General features: G+C 48.4%; 1 protein-coding gene across 4 annotated transcripts; it reads right to left on the bottom strand.

Moving 5' to 3' along the window:
* Positions 1 to 1846: 1846 nt before the first annotated feature.
* On the bottom strand, positions 1847 to 23112 carry FGR (FGR proto-oncogene, Src family tyrosine kinase). Of its 4 annotated transcripts, none has more exons than XM_043998256.1 (13): positions 23080 to 23111; positions 16331 to 16395; positions 12448 to 12688; positions 11667 to 11769; positions 11325 to 11423; positions 7405 to 7508; positions 7112 to 7261; positions 6410 to 6565; positions 5410 to 5589; positions 5231 to 5307; positions 4922 to 5075; positions 4626 to 4757; positions 1847 to 2613 (listed from the first exon to the last, which is right to left on the bottom strand). In XM_043998256.1, the coding sequence occupies exons 3-13, from the start codon at positions 12677 to 12679 to the stop codon at positions 2405 to 2407; spliced, it is 1596 nt and encodes a 531-aa protein (XP_043854191.1). In that variant the 5' UTR covers positions 12680 to 12688; positions 16331 to 16395; positions 23080 to 23111; the 3' UTR covers positions 1847 to 2404. The 4 variants fall into 4 exon arrangements, with proteins under 4 accessions (XP_043854191.1, XP_043854192.1, XP_043854193.1 ...); XM_043998257.1 differs by lacking the exon at positions 23080 to 23111 and adding an exon at positions 17972 to 18018; XM_043998258.1 differs by lacking the exon at positions 16331 to 16395 and having other exon boundaries at positions 23080 to 23112.
* Between the last annotated feature and the right edge of the window lie 1164 nt (positions 23113 to 24276).

Raw genomic sequence — 24276 nt, 5'->3', positions numbered from 1 at the left:
GAGCCTGGTGTCTCTGTGGTTTTCAAATTCCTCTGAACCCAGGCGGCTTCTCCATAAGGGGTGGCATTCCTATCAAGAGTAATGGCATGAACTGGGGGCTGGAGTTATGAATCTTCCCCATTTGGAGAGTTAGCTCTTGTGAACCCAGAAGGCAAGGTTACAAGGTGCAATGATCATAGTGGCCACTAGAGGGAGAGCAGACACCACACTGGCCATGCTGCATATGGAGGGCATGGGGAGGTAGCTGGGCATTGCCCATAGTACAGCCCTGGTTTCTTGGTCTGGTGAAGACAAGAGGGCATTCAGATGCATCCCTCTATTGAAGAAGGTTCTTGGGACCAAGAATGGTGAGCACCTGGCTCAGAGACTGGGAGGTAGGAACTAAGATTGGTCCAGAGCGATCCTACACCTTCCTTCACAATAACCTCCTTGACCGCCAGAATTGAAGTCAAAGACAAATTCTATCTTGGGGAGCTGTGTCACTGATCTCCCCTCCCCAGCTCTCTGCCACTGATGCCCAGCCCCTCCCACTGACTTCCCAAAGTCCATCTCAATGACAATATACTCTCAGGAACTCCAATCTATTCCCATTGACCCTCTCATCCTCAGCCCCTCTCCAACCCATTTTCACTAAGCTCTTCAACCTGTCCCCATTGGGCCCCACAAGCCCCTCACAAAGCTCCCCAAATACTCCCATAGTTTTCCTCAAACAACTTCCATTGAAACCCCTAACTCACTTTCACTGACATCTAATACGCTTCCATTGGTTTCCCAACCCCATCTCCACTGATACTCAGATCTGTTCCCATTGCTCCTTAACCCCTTCCACTCACTTCTCCAACCCATACCATAAAGTTCCATTATCTGATTTCACTGACACACTCCCCTTCAAACCACTTCCACTAACCTATCCAAATTCCCTTCCACTGAGCTACCCAAATACCCCAACCCTCTCCCATTATTCTTTCCAACAATTCTCCAACCCAATTCCATTGCTTCCCCCATGCCACCCCTCCCATTAATCCTTCAACACACTCCCCCTATGTTCTTGTTTCCTCTCTCTACCAACAAACCCCTTGAGTACAGGAAATATTTGTTTTTTATTATTGCATCCCAGTACCTAGGACAGATACTGGCACACAATGGAGCTGAAGGAATGAATGAATGCATGCATGCCTTCCCACGGATCCCTCATCCACTCATTCCATTAACATTCAAGGTACTCCCACTGACTGAGTTTTGGGAGTAGTCCTTTTCTACTGGGGCCATTCCCCAGGGGTCAGGCACTTGTTATGGTGAATTACCTAGGCAATGTGACCTCTGAGAGGCAGTCTGATGTAGTGGAAAGTCCACTGGTCTCAGAGTAAGAACGACATTGAAATCCACTTCTGATAGATATGTTGACCTTAGGCAAATCTCTTCACATCTCTGAGCTTCTGTTTCCAAGCATGGCAAATGGGATTGCTGATCATAATACCCACCTCCCAATGTTTCTGGAAACAGTAAGCCCCATAGAAATGTCAGCTATTGTGTGAGCTCATTCTTCCCCCACCATCACCATCACCAAGGACAGCTCACATTCTCACCATCCACCCAAGTCCTTTATGCTATCACCTGGCTTGAACTGGTCAGATGACTAGAGACAGAGAGTCCTTGTTACTGACTCCATGTGAGTGTGACAGCACTAACTCCAAATAGGGACACAGTCCTGATCTCCCCCCCTGACCTTCTCTCCACCCAACATGCTCTGTTCCAGCCCTAGGGGGCTACATCTAGTTCTACTCCTTAATTTCCATTCCCTCCCACTGATTGGCCACTCCCTAACCACAGGACAACTTACCCCAGAAATAGTTTTTTTCCTTTATTATACAGATTTGATTAAAGAATTAACACGGGGCTACAGAGAGTAGGTAAGTGTGTCCTTTCAACCCACCCCTGGTTCCAGCACAGCAGCAGCAAGAGAAGCCAAAAGAATCTGGAGGGGACAGAGATGGGGAGCCACAAGAGAGGGAAAGAAAAAAGCAAGAGGAAGGGCCTGTGGGTGGAGGGGTGAAGATTGGAGGAGTGCAAGGACCAGAGAAAGGGAAAATAGCTTCATAAATAATGTCAGAGCAGAGGGGTCTGGGGCACCAAGAGGATGAACCCTAAGATTTATGGGAAGGCTAAGGATGGACTAGTGAAACTTGAAGGTTAGGAGTAGAGGCCAGACTCCCAGGAAATTCAAGTTCATCCTTTTGGGGAAGTTGTGCCTGGAGTAGAGGTGAGAATTAGAGAAGATGTCCTTGACTTGTCCCTCAAGCCAGACCCTGGAATGAAGCTGCTGGGGACAGGGCTGAGTGACTAGTAGGGTGCCATAGTAGGTACACTTCATGGTGTCCAGTGTTCTGGTGGCATGAGGTAGGGGCTAGGATTGATCACCCGGTTGGTACTGGGGTTCAGTGGATGTGAAGTAGTCCTCAAGGAAGGATTGCAGGTATTCAAAAGTAGGCCTCTCCTCTGGAACCTGACGCCATGACTGTTCCATGATGTCATATAGAGATGATGGGCATCCCGGGGGGCACTGCATTCGGTACCCTCGCTCTACCTGTTCCAGCACCTCCCGGTTATTCATACCTGGGAGAAAGAATTTGCAATGGACAATTTCAGTTAAAGAGGGAGAGCCTTCTCCAGTTGGTGCCGGTCCAGTGCCCTCCCTTGTGGTGTATCGGAAAGAGCATTCATTGGAGTTGGAGGATCTGGGTCCCTAGATTGGCTCTGCTACTGACTACATAGCTAACAGGGAGTAGACCTGCAAGATAAGAAGGGAGAAATAAAAAGAGCACTTAGTGTCCCTTAATGAACTCAAGTCACCTGGTTCCAAAGAACCATGTCCTGCAGTCCTGAAAGAACTGAAAGACAGACATACACGTACTATCAGGAATGTCTGAAAGATCATGGAAAATGGAAGACAGAGCCCAAGATTGGAGAAGGGGAAATGTTACCCCAATTTTCAGAAAAGACAAGAAGACAGAGACTGAAATGATAGACCAGTGAGCTTGTCTCAAATTCTTCAGAAAATTCTGCAATGGATCATTAAAGGGGTGGTTGGTAAACTTCTAGAAAGGGAAGCAACAACAAGAACCAGCAGAAGGCTGGAGTGGGAGTGAAGGGAATAAGCATTTATATGGTGCCTACTATGTGTCAGGTATTGTGCTAAGCGCTTTTTACAAATATTCCCTTATTTAGAGCTTGATAAAAAAATAGGTCATGCCCAAAACAAACAAACAAATGCAAAAAAAAACCCCTCATTACCTTCCTGACAGGGTTAATAAACCAGAAGATGAGGAGAATGCTGCAGATACATAATTTACTTAGATTTTAGCAAAGCTTTTGAAAAAAGTATTTCATTCTAGGCTAGATAATATAATGAGATAAATTCATAATCAGTTGAGTGGTTAGAATCAGAGTTGTTACTAATGGCTCCATGTCAATGTGGTGGGAAGGGCAGCTAGGTAGCACAGTGGACAGAGTGCGGGTCCTGGAATCAGGAAGACCTGAGTTCAAATTCAGCCTCTGACATTTCCTAACTGTATGACCCTGGGCAAGTCACTTCACCCTGTCCAGTTCAGTTTTCTCATCTGGAAAACAAGTTGGAGAAGGAAATGAAAAACCACTCCAGTATCTTTGCCAAGATCCCAAATGGGGTCACAGGAAGTCAAATATGACTGAAAAAGTGGCTAAACAACAAAACAATGGTAATACAATGAGATAGATTCAGAATCAGTTTAGTGTGTAGATTCAAAGTTGTTGCTAATGGTTCCATGTTAGTGTGTCAGGAAGTCTCCAGTGGAATGCTGCAGGGATCTGTGCTGGGCACTGCACCTTTGAACATTTTTATGAATAATTTGCAAAAAGGCAATAAATGGCACACCCTCATCATATATACAGACACCATTAACCTGGGAGGGGTAGTTAACACACAGTAGAAGTCAAGATTCCAAAAGTATTAGGCCAAATCTAATATGATGAAATTCTATAGGGATAAATGGAAAATCTTATACTTGCATACCAAAAATCAACTTCCCAATTTCAGGATTAGGAAAGCATGATTAAGCAGTAGTTTGTCTTAAAAAAAAAAAAAGATCTATGGGTATTAGAAGATTACAGGGTCAAAGTCAAGATGACTCAACAGTGTGATGTAGTAGCCGGAAAAAGCTAATGGGATTTTGAGCAGAGCTTCTCGAAATAAGGGAGGAGACACATACTCTCCATCCTCCATAACCTTCAGACCAAGCTGGAATCTTGGTTTTAGTTTTGGGCACCACCATGTAAGCAGGCAGTTGATAGGCTGGAGGGGGTCAGGAGGACAGCTAGCATGTGGAAAGGCTGTGCAATTCTGTCATATGAAGACCCGAAGAAGAAACGGGATATTTAGCAAACTATTCAACCTCTTTAGACCTCATCATTTTCCAGTATGAAATTGACAGCCACAGGGGAGTTAGATTAGATAAAATCTTAAGTCCTTTCCAGGTCTAACTCCTACAAAGCTAGGTCTAAACCTGTCTTAGGGGAAGGAGATAAGATCTTTGTCATTCTGGGCTACCCATCCTTCCCTGTTACTGCCCACCCTGAAGCCCCAGGGGCACCTGGGTAGGGAATCCGGCCCTTGGTGATGAGTTCAGTGAGCAGGATCCCAAAAGACCAGACGTCAGACTTGATGGTGAACCTGCCAAACAGCGCGGCCTCTGGAGCGGTCCACTTGATGGGAAACTTGGCTCCTTGAGGAGTGGAGGGAAGCAAGAGAGTGAAGAAGGCCAAGGGGTGGGTTTGGGGGTCTGGGGAGAATTTGCTAGGAGCCTCCACAGTTGGAGCATTGGGAGTTTGGAAAAGGGTTCTAAGGGTATTGGGTGAATTCTGGGCACTGAGGTACAAGAGAGGGCACCTTGACGGGGATTGTATTCATCATCCTCAATGAGCCGTGCCAGTCCAAAGTCAGCGATCTTGCACACCAATCCATCCCCCACAAGGATATTGGCTGCCCGTAGGTCCCGGTGGATGTAATTCATGCGCTCCATGTATGCCATGCCTGCGGCCACCTGGAATACAGATCATTAGCCAGCTTAGGGCATCACAAGGTATGTAGGTGTTCCCTAAAGAGCCAGGAGAGGACCATAAACCCCAGGAGGAGAGCAGGGGCTAAGAGTCCACGCTAAAGAGTCACACTTTCATCCACAGCCCGCCCCCCTCTTACCTGAGCCGCCATGTCTACCAGGTGGGGCAGCCTCAGGTCTTGGCCTTCACCCTCTTTGAGGAATTCCAGCAGACTTCCTAAGGGGAGAAACCAGGCGGGGGCCCCTCAGTTCCTCCAGTCACTGGAGTCTGGCTCCAGCATCCTACAGACCTGCCCTGCAGCCATGTTCTCCAGCTCACCATGGCTCATGAACTCTGTGATGATGTAGATGGGCTCTTCGGACACCACGGCATACAGTTGCACCAGCTTGTCGTGACGTAGCTTCTTCATGATCTGAGCCTCCTCCAGGAAGGCGGGTGCGGACATCGTGCCAGGCTTCAGTGTCTTCACCGCCACCTTGATGCAGCCATTCCAAGTGCCTGTCCACAGGTAGTGTGGAGGAAGCCAGCTGGGAAAGAAGGGCTGAGCCCAGAGGCAAGCCGGCCTCCACCCCTTTCCCTCTCCTCCCCCAAACAGCTGTGTAGAATGACAGAGCTAGGCCAGACACGCTCTCAGCTCCTGCAAGCTTAACATTCTCCAATGAATTCGAGAAGAGAGGCACGGTGGGAGCAGCTGGGGGGACAGTCTAGCCCTCATGTTCTCTGTGCTATGGGCCCTTCTTGCCCTGATATCTTCGGTTCTAAAGTCCTTTTCAGCACTGACTTTCTGTGTTCTAAGGGCCCACCTAGTTCTGACATTCTCTGTTCTAAGGGCCCTCTCAACCCTGATATCCTGTGTTCTAAGGGCCCACCTAGTTCTGACATTCTCTGTTCTAAGAGTCCTCCCAGATCTGACATTCTCTGTTCTACGGTCCCTCCCAGTTTGGACATTCTCTGTTCTGAGGTCTCTTCCAGCTGTGACATCCTCTGTTCTAAGGGCCTTCCCAGCTGACATTCCATGTTCTAAGGACCCTTCTAGCTCTGACATCCTGGGTTTTAAGGGCCCTCCCAGCTCTGACATTCTATGTTCTAGGGTTTCTTCTGGCTTTGACATTCTGTATTCTAAAGACCTTCTCAGCTCTGACATTCAATTATTCTGACTACCTCCCAGTTCTGGGTTCCAATATTGCCCACTAAATCTCCTCTCTCATCCCCACTGCATACCTCTCCACCACTCACTCCCAGAACACCCAGACCAACCCTCCCCAGTTAGTCCCCACCTCCCGTCAGGACCTTCATGCTTTCCCTGTTGCCTTCATACCCATCCATACATCCCCGAAGCAGCCCATGCCCAGTTTTTGGTCCAGGGTGATGGATTCTCTGTTGATCTCCCAGGCATCTTTACCCAGGCCTAGGGTTCCTGGTTTCATGACGGCACAAGGCTTTGTGAGTAGGTAGCACAGTCCATCGTTGAATTCTAAGGGATCATAGTAGGAAGAATGGATATGTGTGGCTGGAGCAAGGTTGGGGACCCAGGCTCCTGGGCTTTCTCCCAGCTGGGAAGCTATGATAGTTAGCATTCTTTCATTCACTGGATAGACATTGATTAAGCATCTACTGTGTGCAAGGCTGTAGTCAAGCTGGCATAAAGACAGAGGAACAGCCTTGGAATAGGAAGACCTTGGCTCAAGCCCACCTCTGATTCACACTGACTGTGTGACCCTGGACAAGTTAATGATCTCTCTCAGTGACTGAGCAAACTTCCTAAGACCATAAGTTGTTAATCTACATTGGTGGAGGTACTTTCCACACTAGGAATTCTCTATATAAATTAAATCAGAGATGAAGGTCCCCTCTCCCCCCAAAAAAGTTTTAGGCACAAAGATGGGAAATCCTCAATTGGCCAGAGTTCTGTGGGCCTCTTTGGGTATGTGTATGGGGGTCCCTCTTCCCCAACCTCCTTACTGTACTCCTAGCGCATAGCTGGATCTGCACCCTACCCCATGACCACACCCTCACTCACCAGTATAGTGCTGCACCAACTGCTGGACAGAATCAAACTGGACCCGGGTGGTGATGTAGTACCCGCCATTGTCCAGTTTACGGATTTTGTAATGTTTTATGTGGTCCCCTTTATTCTCGTCCCAGTCTCGGATGGACAGAGAATAGGCCCCTAGAAGGATGGAGGGCAGGGCAGAGGGGAGAGAGGGTGCTGAGTACTTGTCCTCTCCCTCCATAGAAGGGACAGCCAAGCGGTGATGGGGCTTCCCAGATGTTTGGTCCCATTCCTTCCACCAAGCCCTAACCCCTTCCCACCTTGGGTGGTCTCGCTTTCCCGGATAAGGAAGGTTCCTCTAGGGTTGTTGTGGTTCAGCAGCTGCCTTTCAGCATCCTTTCGACCTATCTTCCCAAAGTACCACCTGGGGAGGAAGGAGAGGCCGACACAGAACTAGGTGAGGATGGTCTGGGGCGGGGTGTACCCTGGAACGGTCTAGGCATTGAAATCACTGCCTTCACAGCCACCACTGACTCAACCACCAAACTGTAAGGACCTAGGATTTAGAACTGGGATCTGAAACAGTATCCAGTTACAGGATCACAGACTCTCATAGCTGAGGGGTTATCCAGTCCACCTGATACCTGGTGGAAAATGGGCTCAAAAGCAGAGGTATCAAAACCCACAGGCAGGCTGCATGCTCTTGTCAAACTCCCAAGTATAGCCAGAAACAGATTAAAATGAAATTGGGAAATGTTTTACAAAACAAATCAAAATGCAATTCAACATAGATGATGTGAATTTGTGGTTTCTCAAGTCAACATGCTGAATGCAAAGATCCATGTCTATTATAAGTGACTATTTTCCTCTGGACAGAACCTAAGGCTTCCTCATCAGCCCATTCCATTTTTGGACAGGGTTTTGTTTTGTTTTTTTTAATTTTTAAATTTTTTTAATCACTGTTAGAAGATTTTTCTTTCCATCTAGCCTCATTTGCCTTCTAAGGTCAACCAGAACAAGTCCAATCCTCTTTCCACATGATGGCCCTGCTAATGCTTGAAGGCAGCAATCACATCTTTTCTTCAGGCCAAAAGTCCTCAGTCTCTTTTGCTGATCTTTATCTGCCTTCAGTCCCTTCCTCATCCTGGTTGGAAGATACACTCACTACCTTCTCACTGATCTCACTGAGCTCTCAGATAATTTAGCCCCTCTCCCAGGAAGTTTTTCTGGATTAACCTGACTCATTGTCCAATTTGTGGTACAATCTGTTGATGTGACCTAAGGACTCCCCTGGGGCCTTGCCATCCACCCTGTAGCATCACCCTAGAAGACCTTTCCCATGTACCCTGAAGCTGTACTTTCTTTTCATGTGTTGTCTCCTGCAATTAGAATGTTAGTGTCTTGAACACTGGGAAATGTCTAATTTGTTGGGGTTTTTTTCCTATTTGTACCTCCAATGCTCAGAATAGATCTTGGCATATAATAAACACTTAATAAATGCTTTTTCATTTGTTCATTCATTCGTTCATTTCTTGGCATTCTCAAGAAACTGCTATGTTTTAAATTTATTTCTGTACTGACTTCTCCATCAGACAGGAAGTGCCTACATGTCTCCCCTGATCTCTAAGAGCTGGCTTAGATTCTTTCTCTCCAGCTTGTCAAGGGCCTTCCTAAAGTGTAGATTCCAGAACAGAACAGAACGCTCCTTACTGACACCCGGGTCAACAGCCTTGGACCTCTTTCCTTCTGGACGCTTCCTTAATGCAACCTGAGGTTCCAAAACCCAACAGTTCTCTCTCATTGAATTTACAGTCCACCAACCCCCTTAAATATCCTGGAGGTGGGGGGGAGGAGGTTGATATAACATGTACACAAGTGAGTATAAAATATATTCCAAATAATTTCAAAAGGGAAAGAGTACTCTTTTTTTTTTTTTGTGAGGCAATTGGTGATAAGTGACTTTCCCAGGGTCACACAGCTAGTAAGCGTCAAGTGTGTGAGATCGGATTTGAACACAGGTCCTCCTGAATCCAGGGCTGGTGCTCTGTCCACTGCGCCACCTAGCTGCCCCAAGAGAGTACTCTTAACAATGAGGAGGTAAGGGGGCAGCTAGGTGGCGCAGTGGATAAAGCACCAGCCCTGGATTCAGGAGGACCTGCGTTCAAATCCGACCTCACACACTTGACGCTTACTAGCTGTGTGACCCTGGGAAAGTCACTTAACCTTCATTGCCACCCCCCAAAAACAACAACAACAACAACAACAACAAAATCCAAACAATAAAACAAAACAAACAAAAAAACCAAAAACAAAACAGTGAGGAGGTAGGGAGGTGGGAGGGGGCTCGGAAAAGACATGTGGGATATGGTACATGAGCTATGCTTTGAATGGAGCTAGTGATTCTATACCATGGATGCTGAGGGCATCGTACAAAGGTGGGAGATGGAACATCCAGAAGTTCAGTTTGGATGGAACAGAGAACGTATGTTCCTATGCTTCTAATTCCATGGCCCTAGCTGGACAAAGAAGGGGCGAGGCTCGCTCTTTCGCAAGGATCTCCAGGGGGAGCGGAGCAGGAGACGCTGGCTCCCCAAGATAGACAGCTGAATCTAGGCCTCTTTCTTACTCTTCACCAAATTCTTATGCTCCTTAATAAATGCTTACAAACTCTAAACTCTTGCTAAAGCTTCTAATTTATTGGTGACCACTCATTAGATTTTTAGACAGACTAGCTAGAATTTTAGCCACAGCACATAATGTTGTTGTTTGGTTGTTTCAGTTGTGTGTGACTCTTCATGGCCCCATTTGGGGTTTTCTTGGCAGAGATACTGCAGTGGCTTGCTGTTTCTCTCTCCAGCTCATTTTACAGAGGAGGAAACTGAGGCAAACTGGGTAAAGTGACTTGCCCAGGGTCACACAGCTGGTCAGTGTCTGAGGCCAGATTTGAACTCAGGAAAATGAACCTTCCTGATTCCGGGCCTGGCGCTTTATCTATCCCGCCCCCCACCCCCCCACCCCCCGCATATAGTAGGTGTTTAATAAATGTTTATTTGATCGACCAATCCTATGACATCACCAGGCCCTGCTGAATCTTCCTTCCTATGTTTCTCCAATCTCTCCCCTCTTGTCCTCTCTGTTCCCACGGTGACCATTGTAGTTCAAGCTCTCATCATCTCTTGCCTAGCCTGCAGTAATAGCTTCTAAAGTGCTTTCAGTTTTTCCCCTTTGAATCCATCAGGCAGAACAGGCTGCCTCAGTAATTTTCTTCATACTCAGCTCTGATTGCATCACTCCCTGCTCAGACACCTTCAATAGCTCCTTGCTGCCTGCAGCATAGACTCCCACCTTCTTGGTTTAGCTTTTGAGGGCCCCCCTCAATCTGGCCTCCACCTGCCTTTGCAGTCACACTCCCCCCCCCCATACCATGCTCCAAACAAAACAGATTACTCACCATTCCCTGAACATTCTAGATGTTTCCCTGCCCTTTGTTTCCCATCTAGAATGCTTGCCTCCAACTATCTAAACCCTTCAGGATTCAGCTCATGTTCCACATTCTCCGTGAAGCTTTGCCTGGCCTCCTTCCCCCATAGCCAGCCCTCCCCTCCCATGCAACAAAAGCTCTCCTTCTGAATTGCAACAGCACTTACTGTCTCTATGTAGGGACTGCATACGACCCAGTCGTAAGTTAGTATTGTGCGTTATCATAGAAAGTCAGAGCTAGGGTAGGAGTCCTTAGAACACAGAATGTCAGAGCTGGGAACACCTTAGAACACAGGATGTCAGAGCTGGGAGAGCCTTAGAACACAGGATGTCAGAGCTAGCAGGGCCCTTAGAACCCAGGATGTCAGAGCTGGAAGGACCCCTAGAACACAGGATGTCAGAGCTGGAAGGACCCCTAGAACACAGGATGCCAGAGCTGGGAGGGCCTTTAGAACACAGGATGTCAGGGCTGGGAAGGACCTGAGCACACAGGGATTAGACGTCATTAAAATAAAAATCTGTGTCTTGTCACCGGCAACGAGATGGAAGATTTCTTAAGCTCAGGGAGAATCTGTTCTTTCTCTCTCCACTTAGCACTCATACCTCCTCCCCCTGTTCCCTCCAGGACAGCATATGAGGACAATAAAGAGGACAAGGATGCTAAACAATCCCCAAGAGCACAGACAGCCCCTGGTCCCCCGGGCCTCATCTTTAAGGCCTGGAATAAAGCCACAGCCCCTCAGCCCTGGGTCTTACTCACTCTTCTGCCTGGATGGAGTTCACAGGAGCCACATAGTTGCTAGGGATGTATCCAGTGCGTCCAGAGCTCAGGGATCTGGCCTCCCACCAGTCACCCTCACTGCAAGGACAGATGGAAGGGCGGGATGAGCAGCTGTCCCACTCCTCTGCTCACTCTCCAGGCAAGAGAAATGGGGCACAGGCCTGGCAGCATCCGCCTGAGACGGTGACACCCAAGGGATGCTGAACGATAGCCTGCCCGAGTGGCTGACCAGCTGGGGTTGTGGCGTTGCCCCACCCCTGCCCTGCTCTCCCCAAGATAACGATCCCACCCCGGCCCAGCCAGGGCCCATGGGTCACTCACGTGTCATTGAGGATGTGGAGTTTTTCTCCTTTGGCGAAGGTGAGGTCATCTTCAGTCCTAGCATCATATCCATAAAGGGCTATGAAAAGAGTCACTCCAGGACCTTTGGGGAAAGGGGGCGCCAGGCTCAGTGTGGCCGGGCTCCGGTGACCAGAATGGGATACAGCAGCCTGCCCGCTCTGCTCAGGAGGCCCTCCAGCTCCTGAGCCCACAGCCTGCTCTGACCTGTTTCATCCAGCTCTTGACTCTGCCAGTGTCCAAATTCTTTAGCTCCCATTCCTTATTCCAACTAGGCAAGCCTGTCCTCATTTCTGTCCCTGCTGTTTGGACATCTTCCCTCCTCTCTACTAGGTCCTGTGCTCCGCCCTCTCTCAGAAAGCCTTTCCTGATTCCCCTGCCCTGCACTACTCATTCCATAGTGCATCCCTCAGTTCCCCACCCCACCTTTGGTTCTTGGATGCGTGCCTAGTCCAGTCTTCTCTTAGACCAGAGTCTCCGGCAGGGCAGGGACATATTCCCCCCCCTCCCCCACCACTTACATCATCAGTTTTCTGAAGCCAAGGATCATACCTCCCTTCTCACAACAATAGGCTTCCGGAGGGCAGGAGTGGGGAGTGGGGATGACTTTCCATTTTCAGACTGGGGGCTTCTTGAAGGCAGGAGCCATGTCTCTTTCCTCGGCTCATAGGACAGTATCCTGTTTCCTTCTACCCAAAGTTCTGTGGCCAGCCCTACCTCCCCACTGGTACCTCCTGCCCTCCCCATCCCTCTGAGAGCTGACCTGCAATGCCTCCAGGCTTTGGGGGGATGGAATTCACGAAAGCTGGCATGCTGACAGGTTGTTGGCAGAAAGTATTGAAGTTGGGAATGTTGGTGGGGCAAGGGGAGGCGGCCCTGGTGGGCTCAGGACCATAGCGGTCCCCGTAGCCTTGACCTTCTCTACCATTGTCCTCATGGGAGGGCTCAAGCTTGACTTCTGATCCTCCCTTCTCCTTACAGGGCACACAGCCCATTGTGGGAGCCTGCGGAGGGTGGAGAAGTAGGATAAGAGAGAGGGAGACACTTGCCTGCTGGGGACCCCATCTACTTGTGCCTCCCCTACCCCTGCAGAGGCTTCCTGCCTTCTGGACTAGTAATAAGACCAGGGCTGAGTCCTTCCCAGTGTGCAGCAGTGGATAAAGCACCAGCCCTGGATTCAGGAGGACCTGAATTCAAATCCAACCTCGGACACTTGACATTTACTAGCTGTGTGACCCTGGGCAAGTCACTTAACCATCATTGCCCCACAAAAAAAAAATATTCCCCACACCAATGAAATCACAACTATCTAATACTACTAATTACACACATGTATATAGCATGTGTATGCATGTGTGTATGGGATGGGGACAGGACCTTTCATTTCATTGGTAGAGAGAATCCACCGATTCATATTGAAATCTTCTCTGCCACAGAACAAGTCAGGGTCACACTGGGAATATGTGTTAGACGCATGATTTTAACCCAAGTCTTCCTGACTCCATAATTTGCTCTTTCTCTATTATGCCACATTATCTGTTTTAATATTACACAGATCTAATTGTAATAATTTTAATTTTCTTTTTCTTCTTCTTCTTTTTTTTTTTTGGTGAGGCAATTGGGGTTAAGTGACTTGCCCAGAGTCACACAGCTAGTAAGTGTCAAGTGTCTGAGGCCAGATTTGAACTCAGGTCCTCCTGAATCAGGGCCGGTGTTCTATCCACTGCGCCACCTAGCTGCCCCTAATTGTAATAAATTTCAATCCAATTCAATAAATATTTATTAAGCGCCTACTATGTGTCAGGTACTGTGTTAAGCTCTGGGGATACAAAAAGAGGCAAAAGACACTCCCTGACCTTGAGGAGTTTACGATCTAATGGGGAGGAGGGGACGGACAACACGAAAGCAAATTATATACATAATTGTTGTTCATCCTTCGTCTCCAAAGAGGACCAGTGACATCATGGGCTGATGTCTTGACTTGCCTGTGAATTGGATTTAAATGAGGCAGAGATGGGTAAAGTCAACAGCCTCAATCTTTCCTCCAGAGTCATTGGAGTCCAGGGGTAAGACAAAAGCAAAGACAGCTGGCGATGGCCATAATCAGGAAAAAATTAATTGAGGGAATAATGACTATGATTGACAAACACACAAAGACCCCCTAGGAAACAGGAGACATTAGTAATAAACTTGAGCATGGAGCAGCTTTGTAGTTAGGATGATTTGAGTTAAAGTCCTTCCCTCTAACCTATACTAGCTGTATGACCCTGGGCAAGTCACTAAGCCCAGTCCACTCTCCAAGACTATAAGTTACAGATAAGTAGAAAGAATTTCCACAGTGGGATTTTCCCATGATGATAAAATCACAGGTCTGAACTAATGACAGCAATAGCTTCTTTAATAATAATCTCTATTATTCATATACTATTCATATGTTATGATTTAAAAAGGGATTTGCATATACTATACAGGCACCAGGTGGCATAGTGGATAGAGCATTGGGTCTGGAGTCATGAAGATGTGAGTTTGAATCTGACCTTAGATACTGACTAGCTGGGAAAGTCACTGAAACCTATTTGTCTCAGTTTCCTCATCTGTAAAATGGGGAGAATAACAGCACCAATGTCCCAAGGTTGTTATGAGGATCAGATGAGATGATAATTGTAAAGCACTTATCATGGTGACTGTCATGTAGTAGGAGCTTTATAAATGTAAGTTGTTATTCTTACCATTATATCATGATCTCATTGGATCCAGACAACAACCCTGGGAGGTAGGGAGGTTCTCCTACTTACACTGTGCAGCAAGATAAATACATGTACAATGTTCTTTGCCTTAGAAAGGGATCTTCTTAAGAGTGTGTTTTGGGGGGCAGCTAGGTGGCACAGTGGATAAAGCACTGGCCCTGGATTCATCTGTGTGACCCTGGGCAAGTCACTTACCCCTCATTGCCCTGCCCCCCGCAAAAAAGGTGTGTTTTAGCCTCTCTTTGACTCCCCAGGGCTTAGTGAAGCTTTATTATTCCCACTGTACACACGAGGAGATGGAGGCTGAGACAGTTGAAGTGATGTACTCACCCAGGGTTGCACAGCCAGTAAGGGTCTGAGGCGGGATCTGAACCCAGGGTTTTCTGACTCCAAATTCAACATCCGCTGCTCTGTGCTGCTTGGCTGGCTGGCCCCATGATTCCTTTGGTGTAGCTACTCTCCCCACACCCACCCTGGGCTGATTCCCAAGCCTTCCATGGAGCCAGTATTTAATAAATTGCAGCAGTTGAAAAAGTTCCTTCCCCAGTGGTCAGCCTTTCCTGTGATGACCCTGTCCAAACTTGGCTGGGCTGGTCCCCAGACACGGTCTTTTCCAGGACTCCTACCCTAAGTACTTCCAGCTGGGCAGGCCCTGCCAGAGCCTATGTTCCCTCTCACCGCTGCTGCCTCCAAGACCTCAGGGTGACCACCACACCCTGGCAAGGCATCTGAGGGAGACTTGAGGAGAGCAACAACAACAAGAAGAATCACAATCACTGAGAGACTCAGACATGGTTCTCGTTGGAGTTGGCTCCCTCATTCATCCTTCCTCTGAAACGTTCCCTTTCAGGCTTTAGCACATGGCCTGGGAGTTGCATGGCCCATGGTGACTTCTCTGAACTTAGCAGGGTGGATGACAATCCCAGACCAGTAGGTCTTCCTGAAAAATCTGTGTCAGGCTAGGAGGATGCACCTTGGTTTTCTCCTCTGTCAAATTGCATGGGGGGGGGGGTGGGAACTGGCCTAAATGGTCTCTGAAGTCCCACTCAGTTCTAGATCTCAGATCCTCTGGTGGGGGGGAAGATAAACATAATAACCTTCAGATCTTTGGGAGATATGAGTGTGTCTCCCTCTGTGTAGGTCTGCCGGTGTACTCGAGAACCCAGGAGCAAGGGGGCAGCTAGGTGATGCAGTGGATAAAGCACCGGCCCTGGATTCAGGAGTGCCTGAGTTCAAATCCAGCCTCAGACTTAACTTAACTAGCTGTGTGACCCTGGGAAAGTCACTTAATCCCCAATGCCCCGCAAAAAAAAACAAAAAAAAAAACCCAGGAGCCAAGAGAGCTGAGTTCTAATCTAGGCTCTGCTGCTAGTTCACTGTGTAACCTTGGACAAGTTGCTTCCCTTGTCCGAACCTCAGGTTTTCCCCTTTGTCAAATGAGAAGGCTTGTATTAAGACTGGAAGGTCTCCTCCAGCCATGTGTTTCCATATCTTTGTTTATTTGCCTGTGGGTCTTCTCAGCCATGTGTGTGTATCTCCGTTTCTGTGTGTGTGTGTGTGTGTGTGTGTGTGTGTGCCTTTGGTGGGGGGGCAGGAGGGGGCCCATAGAGTGGAGGAGGAGGGAGAGTCCCAGGGGGGAGGAAGATCAAGGCCATTTCCCTGTCTGTCCTGCTTCTAGGCTGTCAAACTAGCTCTTTTCCACTCTCTATCCCCCCCTTTCCATTGGTTGCCAGGCAACGAGAGTCTGTGTGAGAGGAAGGGGGTTGCAGGGAGGGCCTGAGACACTGGCAGGGGGCTGGAGTGTGTGTATTGGGGGGATAGCATCCCCTGAGGCTGTGTCCTCTGTTCCCTCCCATGATCCTTCCCCCGCCTGCTCTCTTTACCCACACAGATACTTACCTTTAGGTCCCAAGCCACTGAGGTCAGTGAAATAACAGCATGGTCTGACCGGAAAGGCCAGACCCCTGAGGGACAGACAAACAGGAGATGGAGCACGCGGATAGCCTGGAGCTCCCTGGCTCCGCCACTCTGACCCCTCCAATCTAGCCCTGTTCTCCCTCCTTTCTTGGGGGCTTTTGGAAGGGGAGAAGTTCAGCCTGACATTCTAGAATTCAGAACTCCTGCAGTCAGAGAGCTATCTGCCTCCCATTTCCTTGCTGCTAATACCTCTTGTGTAGCCATGCACAGCACCTGGCACACCCTCGCACACACATGGATGGAGCTCTGACAGTCTGTGGGCCGATATGTGCAGACACACCGAGATTTTCACATACCCTCAGGCGCCAAAACATTGGTTTTGAGGGGGCCTTCGTCCTGGTCCTGGACGGCCCTCTCCCCACCCTCCCCATATCCTGCTGGGCAGTGACCCCCAGAGCTCCAGCCATGGCCCAGGCCCTTTGGGGGACTGTTCTGGCCAGGGCCAAATGTGGGGAAAGGAAGGGATTAGGGACATCGATGGGCGGGGTGGGTGGGTGAAATCTATGGTCCTTCCTATCCTAAGACTCTACAATTTTATGTTAATAAACTAAATACAGGGCTGGAAAGTACCTAAAAGATCCATCTGCTCCAATCTCCCTCATTTTACCAAAAAGAGTGAGACCCAGATAGAAATGATTTGCCCAAGGTTACACAGGGTAGTAAGCAGCAGAATCGGGGGTCAAAGCCAAGTCCTGTGACTCCAGATTCAATGCTTTTTCTGCCATACCACAATGAGATTGTACGCACCTGGACCACTATTTAACTAGAGATAACCTCTTTCTCCCCACCCCTTCTTACCCTTCCCTAGGAAATGGTTTAGATTGGGGAGGAATGAGGTACAGAGTTCCTAGGGTTCCCTTAACACCCCCCCCCACCTCCCTCAAGGCTTTTCTTGAAGCTAAGAAAGTGGCCTCAGCCTTGTGGTAAATTAAGCAAGGCATCCTTCACCCGGAAACTCATTGCAACAGGGTTGGATTGGAGGAGGGGAAGCCGAGCTCAGGGACGTGGATGGCTCAAAAGCAGAGTGAGATGGTCCTGGGCCTGGGGAATCATGGGACTGGTCAGAGGGTCAGTTGATTCTAGAGGACGCTGAGCGATTCCAGAGAGACCCAAGACAATGGATGGTCAGGCCACGGTTGGCAGGCACAGATTGTCCTTCCCATCTCCCTCCTCCCTGAGTGCCCTTGAGCCAGGCTTCCCTGACGATAATAAGGGCTCTCATCTCTAAAGTCCTTTATGGTTTACAAAGTGATTTCCTCACAATGACACTGGGGTGGAGATGTGTTGGGGGAGGAGGAGGAGGAGGATATGTGTTCATGAGGAAGTTGGTAGTTGCACATCTTACAGATGAACAAAACTAATTTGTTTACAGGAATGTTGGGATTGAAAAGCAGTCCTTTCCACTGTCTTTCTGCGCTATCACCACCTCAGACTAAACTCCAAGATCTGCCTGAGGTTATTCAGCTGGTTGGGGTCAAAGTTGGGATTTGAACCTGACTCTTTTCAGCTCCCTTTCTTCCTGCCTGCTGGGTCTATATCCCATACCCCAGCTTTCTTGCCCACCTTCCTGCCCTTGCAGGCTCAGAGTCTTCACTCTGAGCAATCCCTGAGCTGTCATCTTCTTCCCTGAAGTCTTCTCAGATTATTCCACATTCCCCTCTTTTCAAGAGGTCTTCATTCCCACCTTCTGCACATCTCTATCTTGATTCATGACCAGCCAAGTATGTGGGAAGAGCCGGCGACAGCTTGGCTGTGAGTTAGGAGGCAGGCCAAGGCCCCCACCTGCACACAAATAGCTCCCTCATAGTTTGCCTGAAACTCCTCCCTACTTTTTGAAGGCCCCTGAGCTTAATATTATACCCTGGCTACTACTGTAGTTAGGAGACCTGGGGTCAAATTCTGCCTCTGAAATTTACTAAGTGTGTAATCATGGCCAAGACTCTAAACCTTGGTGTTCTCATCTGTAAAGTGGGAACCACAGTATCTATCAGTAGTCCCTTTTTTGAGCCTTAAGTGAGATACATAAAGTGTTTTGCAGACTTTGAATGGCTATACAAATGTAACATTATCAGTATTACGATTTTATAGTTGAGGAGATTGAGACTCTGAAAAGTGAAATGATTTGCCTAGGGTCATACAGCTGGTAAGTGGTACATCCAGGATAATAAATATATAGAATAATATACAGAATAACATAATATTATATAATACATAAATAATTAATAAAATGGAGTATAATTATTATAGCACCGTGCCTAGCCAATAATAATCATAATATTTGTTTGATCCTTCAAAGTTTACAAAGAGCTTTGCAAAAATTATCTCATCTGTTTCTTACTATAACTCTGAGAGGTAAGTGCTATCATTATCTCCATTTTACAGATGAGGAAACTGAGGTAGAAAGAGTTAAGTGAGTTGCTTATAGTCATATAGCTAGTAACTGTCTGAGGTTTATTACCTGTAAGGGAAACAGGTACTATTATTATCTGCCTTTGACAAATGAAGCAACTGAGGCAAAACAGAGGTTAAGTGACTTGCCCAGGGTCACACAACTAGTAAGTGTCAGAGATTTAATTTGAACTCAGGTCTTCCCAATTCCAGGTCCAGCCATCTATCTACTTCATTACCTAGCTGCCTTTATTTAAACCCAGACCCAGGATTCTCTCCACTTCAGCATGCTGCCATTAAAAATGTTAGAACCTCAGAGACCATCCACAGGGCCTGCTGTGAACCTCGCCCACATAGCTGTGGGAAGAGCCCACATTTGGAAGCATTCCCAAACTCATAACAGAAAGCCAGAGTCTCCCTGTAGGCACCTGTTCTTGGGGGCTCAGAGAGATGCTCATCACTGCAGGCTTACTGTCTCCCCCTCCCGTTGCCCAAGCAAGCCTCAGGGAAACAGGTGAATCCAGATGCGCCAGCCCTTAATGGGCTCCCGCTCCCCAAATTCATCTGCATTCACTCTGGGCTCCAGCAGGAGCCAGGCTGCTCCCCTCTGCACTGTACCCAGAGCCACCATCCTCCACCTGTCCACACTACCCTCAGTGATGCCACACAATGCTTGTCTATATCTCACATCTTGGCCCTGTGCCGAGCTATGTCCCCATGTGCCTGTCTACACTGTACCAGCGTACACCGTACACAATGTATCTGTGTAAACTTCCTGGAGCCTGTACGTGTGTCGCACATACCTACTCAGCATCATGGTGTCCCCTCAGATACCTGGGGCCTGACCTTGTCCTGTCCTACCCCATCATCTGTCTATCCCCCCCTCTCCCCCCACCTCTGCAGCTGCCCCTTAGGGGAGATGGTGAAGGATGAATGGGCTGTCCCTAGGGATTCTGGGAAGTGGAAAAGCCTGCTGCTTAGGTGCCTCTAAAAAAGCTGGAGCATCCCTACCTGGAGGCCAACCTGGAGGACTGGGGTAAGAGCCGAGGAAAGTTCTTAAAGGGAGGTAGAGAAAACGAGGCCCAGCCAGGCTGGCTGGGAGGAGAGAAGGAGGCAGGCAGAGCTCTTAGAATCTGGCCAAAAAGGAACCATGTCTGGGGTGGGGAGAAATGGAGCAATCAGAAGCTTCCGGCTCTGCTCCCCAGCTTCCCACCTAAAAGATCTACCCCAAGGGTGGGGGAGGTACCTCACAGGTGCTGAGGAGGGGGCCCGAAGAAACACTGGAGACCCCATGCTCCCTCTCTTCTCTGGCTCCTGGGCTTCTGGGAGACGAGCACATGTACCCCCCAAATCAGGAGTCCTGAACCCCAGTCCCAGAACTGCAACATTAACCCGCACTCCCCCCCCCCAACCTTAAAGTAGTTGTTGATGCCTCAAGCTGACCATGGAAACTATCCGCTTAGCCCCTCACCCAACCAAATACCTTCAGAGTATACCCTGGGCCCAGCCAAGAAATCAGACCCCTGTCTGGGGTCAGTCAGTCAATAAACATTTGTAAACATCTCCTATACACCAGGAGGGGCAGCTAGGTGATGAGGTGGATAAAGCATTAGTTCTGGAGTCAGGAAGACTCATCCTTCTGAGTTCAAATCTGGACTCAGACACTTACTAGCTGTGTGACCCTGGGCAAGTCACTTTACCCAGTTTGCCTCAGTTTCCTCATCTGTCAAATGAGCTGGGCTGGAGAAGGAAATGGCAAATGTCTTCAGTATCTTTGCTGAGAAAACACCAAATGAGGTCACGAAGAGTCGGACACAACTAAAATGAACAAACAACCACAAACAACGAAAGCTATGCCTGACAGCTGGGAATACAAAGAGAGGCAAAAGACAGCACCTGTCCTCCAGGAGCTCACAGTCTAAAGGGGGAGATGACATGCAGACAACAACATAAGAACAAGTGATTTACAGGACAAACTGTAAATAATCAGCAGAGGGAGTACAGAGGGGATATGAAGGTAACATTTCTTTATTGCAGGAGTTATTATCCTTTTCTGTGCCACCCACCCAAGGGACCCAAAGTCACTTAATCTGGGCAGTGGGTCACTGAGGAAAGGTCAGGATGAAAAAGTGAGTCTCCTCATCTTCTCCTTCTCCATTTCTTCTGGCTCCCTTCCAACCCGAACCCCAGCCCACCTGCTCTTCTTCCTGAGCAAAGCTCTAAGACACCAGGACCATGCTCAGGAGAAACAGCCTCCAGCCCTGACACATTTCCCCCCACCTCATTACAGAGCCCCTCTGCCCTCACTAAGTTCCCACAGACCTCACTCGAGATTTCATTTCCATCGCTGATCCTACTTCTCTTCCATGGAGTTCCCCATCCCTTCCCTGAACTCCTACCCCCTCATTGAGTTTCTATCCTTTCAATGAGCTACCACATCTCCTCACTGAACTTCATCTTCTAATTAAGTCTTTATTTCCTCACTGAACCCCTACCTCCACTCTTGAGCCCCCATCTCCTCACTGAACCCCCATCTCTATCCTTGAGTCCCCATCTCTATCCTTGAGCTCCCATCCCTATCCTTGAGCCCCCATCTCCTCACTGAACCCCTATCTCTATCCTTTAGCCCCCATCTCTATCCTTGAGCCCCCAACTCCTTACTGAGCCAGAATCTCTATCCTTGAGCCCCCATCTCCTCACTGAGCCTCCATCTCTCTCCTTGGGCTCCCATCTCTATCCTTGATCCCCAACTCCTCACTGAACCCCTATCTCTATCCTTGAGCCCCTCATCTCCTCACTGAACCCCCATCTCTATCCTTGAGCCCCCATCTCCTCATCGAGCCCCCATCTCTATCCTTGAGCTCCCATCCCTATCCTTGAGCCCCCATCTCCTCACTGAACCCCCATCTCTATCCTTGAGCCTCCAGCTCCTTAGCGAGCCCCCATCTCTATCCTTGAGCCCCCATCTTATCACTGAGTCCATACCTCCATCCTCAAGTCCCCATCAACCCACTAAGTCCCTGACTGTAGCCAATGCATAGTTACAACCATAAATATGCCAATAGAGAATAAGGGAAGAGAGCATACAAAAAATCCCTATGCTCCAAGGTTAAGCCCAGCATATGATGGCAACCACATCGACTATTCCCTTATCAGGGCCCTAACTGTGACTGTGCCTACATTCTTCCTTCCTCTTAGGAATGAACGCTTCAAGAACCTCTAACTCCTCAGGCATGAAAATCCCTTCTGCAGCTCATAGTTTCAGTTTTTAGTGCATAGTCTGCCTGGAAAGTCATTGCTGGGTATCCAACCTTCCACTAGCAAAGCTCTTCAGGGAGCTAGACTGTGCCCACGGATGAAGCCCTTCCAGCTCTGAGACAATCATGGCTCATGTTTATAGAGTTCTTTGTAAAGCTCCCTCTACTAAAACTGTCCCCTGATGCTCCATCCTGGTGTGCTGCAAGCTATCTTAGCTCTCACCAGCTCGGAATAGATCAGGGATGAACTGCGCAGCTGGCTTGGCCCTTCTATGTTTCCCCAGGGCTTAGTCCTATAGCCGGTACAATAGCGAGGATTTCCTAAAGGTTTATAGTGATTGATTGGCTGAGTATCACCTGGTCAGCCACAGGGTGATGAATTTGGGGGCCACAGCAGCTTTCTTGAAGGCCACCTGAGAAAGGTTGTCAAAGGACTGCGATCTGTGGAACTGGAGAAAGCACTGCACAGAGGAAATCACGGATCCTTGAAGTATTCAAGAATTTGCCAAACTTAAAATGGGTCTTATAGGTGTTTTTTTTTTAAAGAATGAGACAAGGACTAACCCAGCACTTTCTTCACAACAACCCCCTAAGGCAAGCAATACAAGGATTGTTAGGGCCATTTTAGAGAAGAGGAAGCTAGGATTCTGAAAGACTGTGACTCCCCAGTTTCACACAGCTAGGAAATGATGGTTCAGAGTCTAGAACACAAGGTCTTCTGACTTTTTCCCCCTCTGCAGGTACTAGGTTTTCAGATAAGGGCATTTCTGTCTCAATCTAGAAACTTACTTTGAAAGAAAATGGGTCTAGGACTGACTTCTTGGGTTCACAAGGCATAGGAATTAAGGGCTGGTCACTCAGACAGAAAGAGGTGAGGAAAGGGTTTGGGGATGAAGGGACCTTTGGCTTCATGGCACACACAATGAATGAGAGGAGCTGTCCACCCCCCCCCCATCCCCACCCCCAATTGGGATGGCTGCTCCATCCCTACGGCATCCCCTCCCGACCCAAACCCAAGGTGCTCACCCCAGCTCTCAGAGGTTCTTCTCCAGCTCTGAGTCAACTCCCCACAAAGACAGTGCCTTTTTCAGTTTCCCCCTTCCCCCCCTGGCCACTTCCTTCACCACATGGGTCACTATATAGACAACCCCAGCCTGTCTTCTCCTCCCAAACATACTTAAATATGACAAATGCAGCAGGGCTTGTGAACCTTATGGCCTCAACTTCCTCTCCACCCTCCCCCACTCAGCCCAGCTCTGGTCCCTTTGTCTCCCACCCAATTTCAGAAGCCCACACCATGTCCTTTCTCCCTCTCTGGCCTACTTTTTCAGCTGTCTCCCCACCTCCTCTCCTCAGAGTCCTCTACTTCCTGTCTTTCCTCTTTTTTCCTGGATCAGCCCCTCTCTCCTCATCTTCCTATCGGGGACTCCTACTCGTGTATAGTGGAAAATGATTTTACTTTTTGCAGATGCAGGGACTGACTATGGGTATGGAACATCACACACCATGTCAGATTCCACTGATATGTTGGTTAGCTTGCTGAATTGGGGGTTTTCCCCTTTTTATTCTTTGTTACAAAGGATGGTTACCTAGGAAGGGCGAGGGGGAAGAAGGAAATAAGTTTGTTTGTTTTGTTTGTTTTGCGGGGCAATGAGGGTTAAGTGACTTGCCCAGGGTCACACAGCTAGGAAGTGTCAAGTGTCTGAGGCTAGATTTGAACTCAGGTCCTCCTGAATCCAGGGCCAGTGCTTTATCCACTGCGCCACCTAGCTGCCCTGTAAACATTTATTAAACACCTACTACATGCCAGGAGGGGCACCTTGGTGGTGCAGTGGATAAAGCATTGGTCCCGCAGTTAGGAAGATTCATCTTCCTGAATTTGAATCTGGCTTCAGGCACTTCCCAGCTGTGTGACCTTGGGCAAGTCACTTAACCCTGTTTGCTTCGGTTTCTTCACCTGTAAGATGAGCTGGAGAAGGAAATGGCAAACCCCTCCAGTATCTTTGCCAAGAAAACTCCAAGTGGGGTCACAAAGAATCAGACATAACTGAAAAACGACTTGACAAAAAACACACCAGGAACGATTTGCTGGGAGCTTTCCAAATATTGTCTCATTTGATCCTCACAAACACCCTGGAAGGTAGGTGCTGTTGTTATCCCCATTTTACAGTGGTAGAAATTGAGACAGACCAAGGTTGTGACTTGCCCAGGGTCACACAGCTA

The sequence above is a fragment of the Dromiciops gliroides genome, chromosome 3, assembly GCF_019393635.1.
Source record: "Dromiciops gliroides isolate mDroGli1 chromosome 3, mDroGli1.pri, whole genome shotgun sequence".
Taxonomy (NCBI): domain Eukaryota; kingdom Metazoa; phylum Chordata; class Mammalia; order Microbiotheria; family Microbiotheriidae; genus Dromiciops; species Dromiciops gliroides.
The sequence above is the reverse complement of the archived record's forward strand: the minus strand, read 5'-3'. Positions and strand labels throughout refer to the sequence as shown.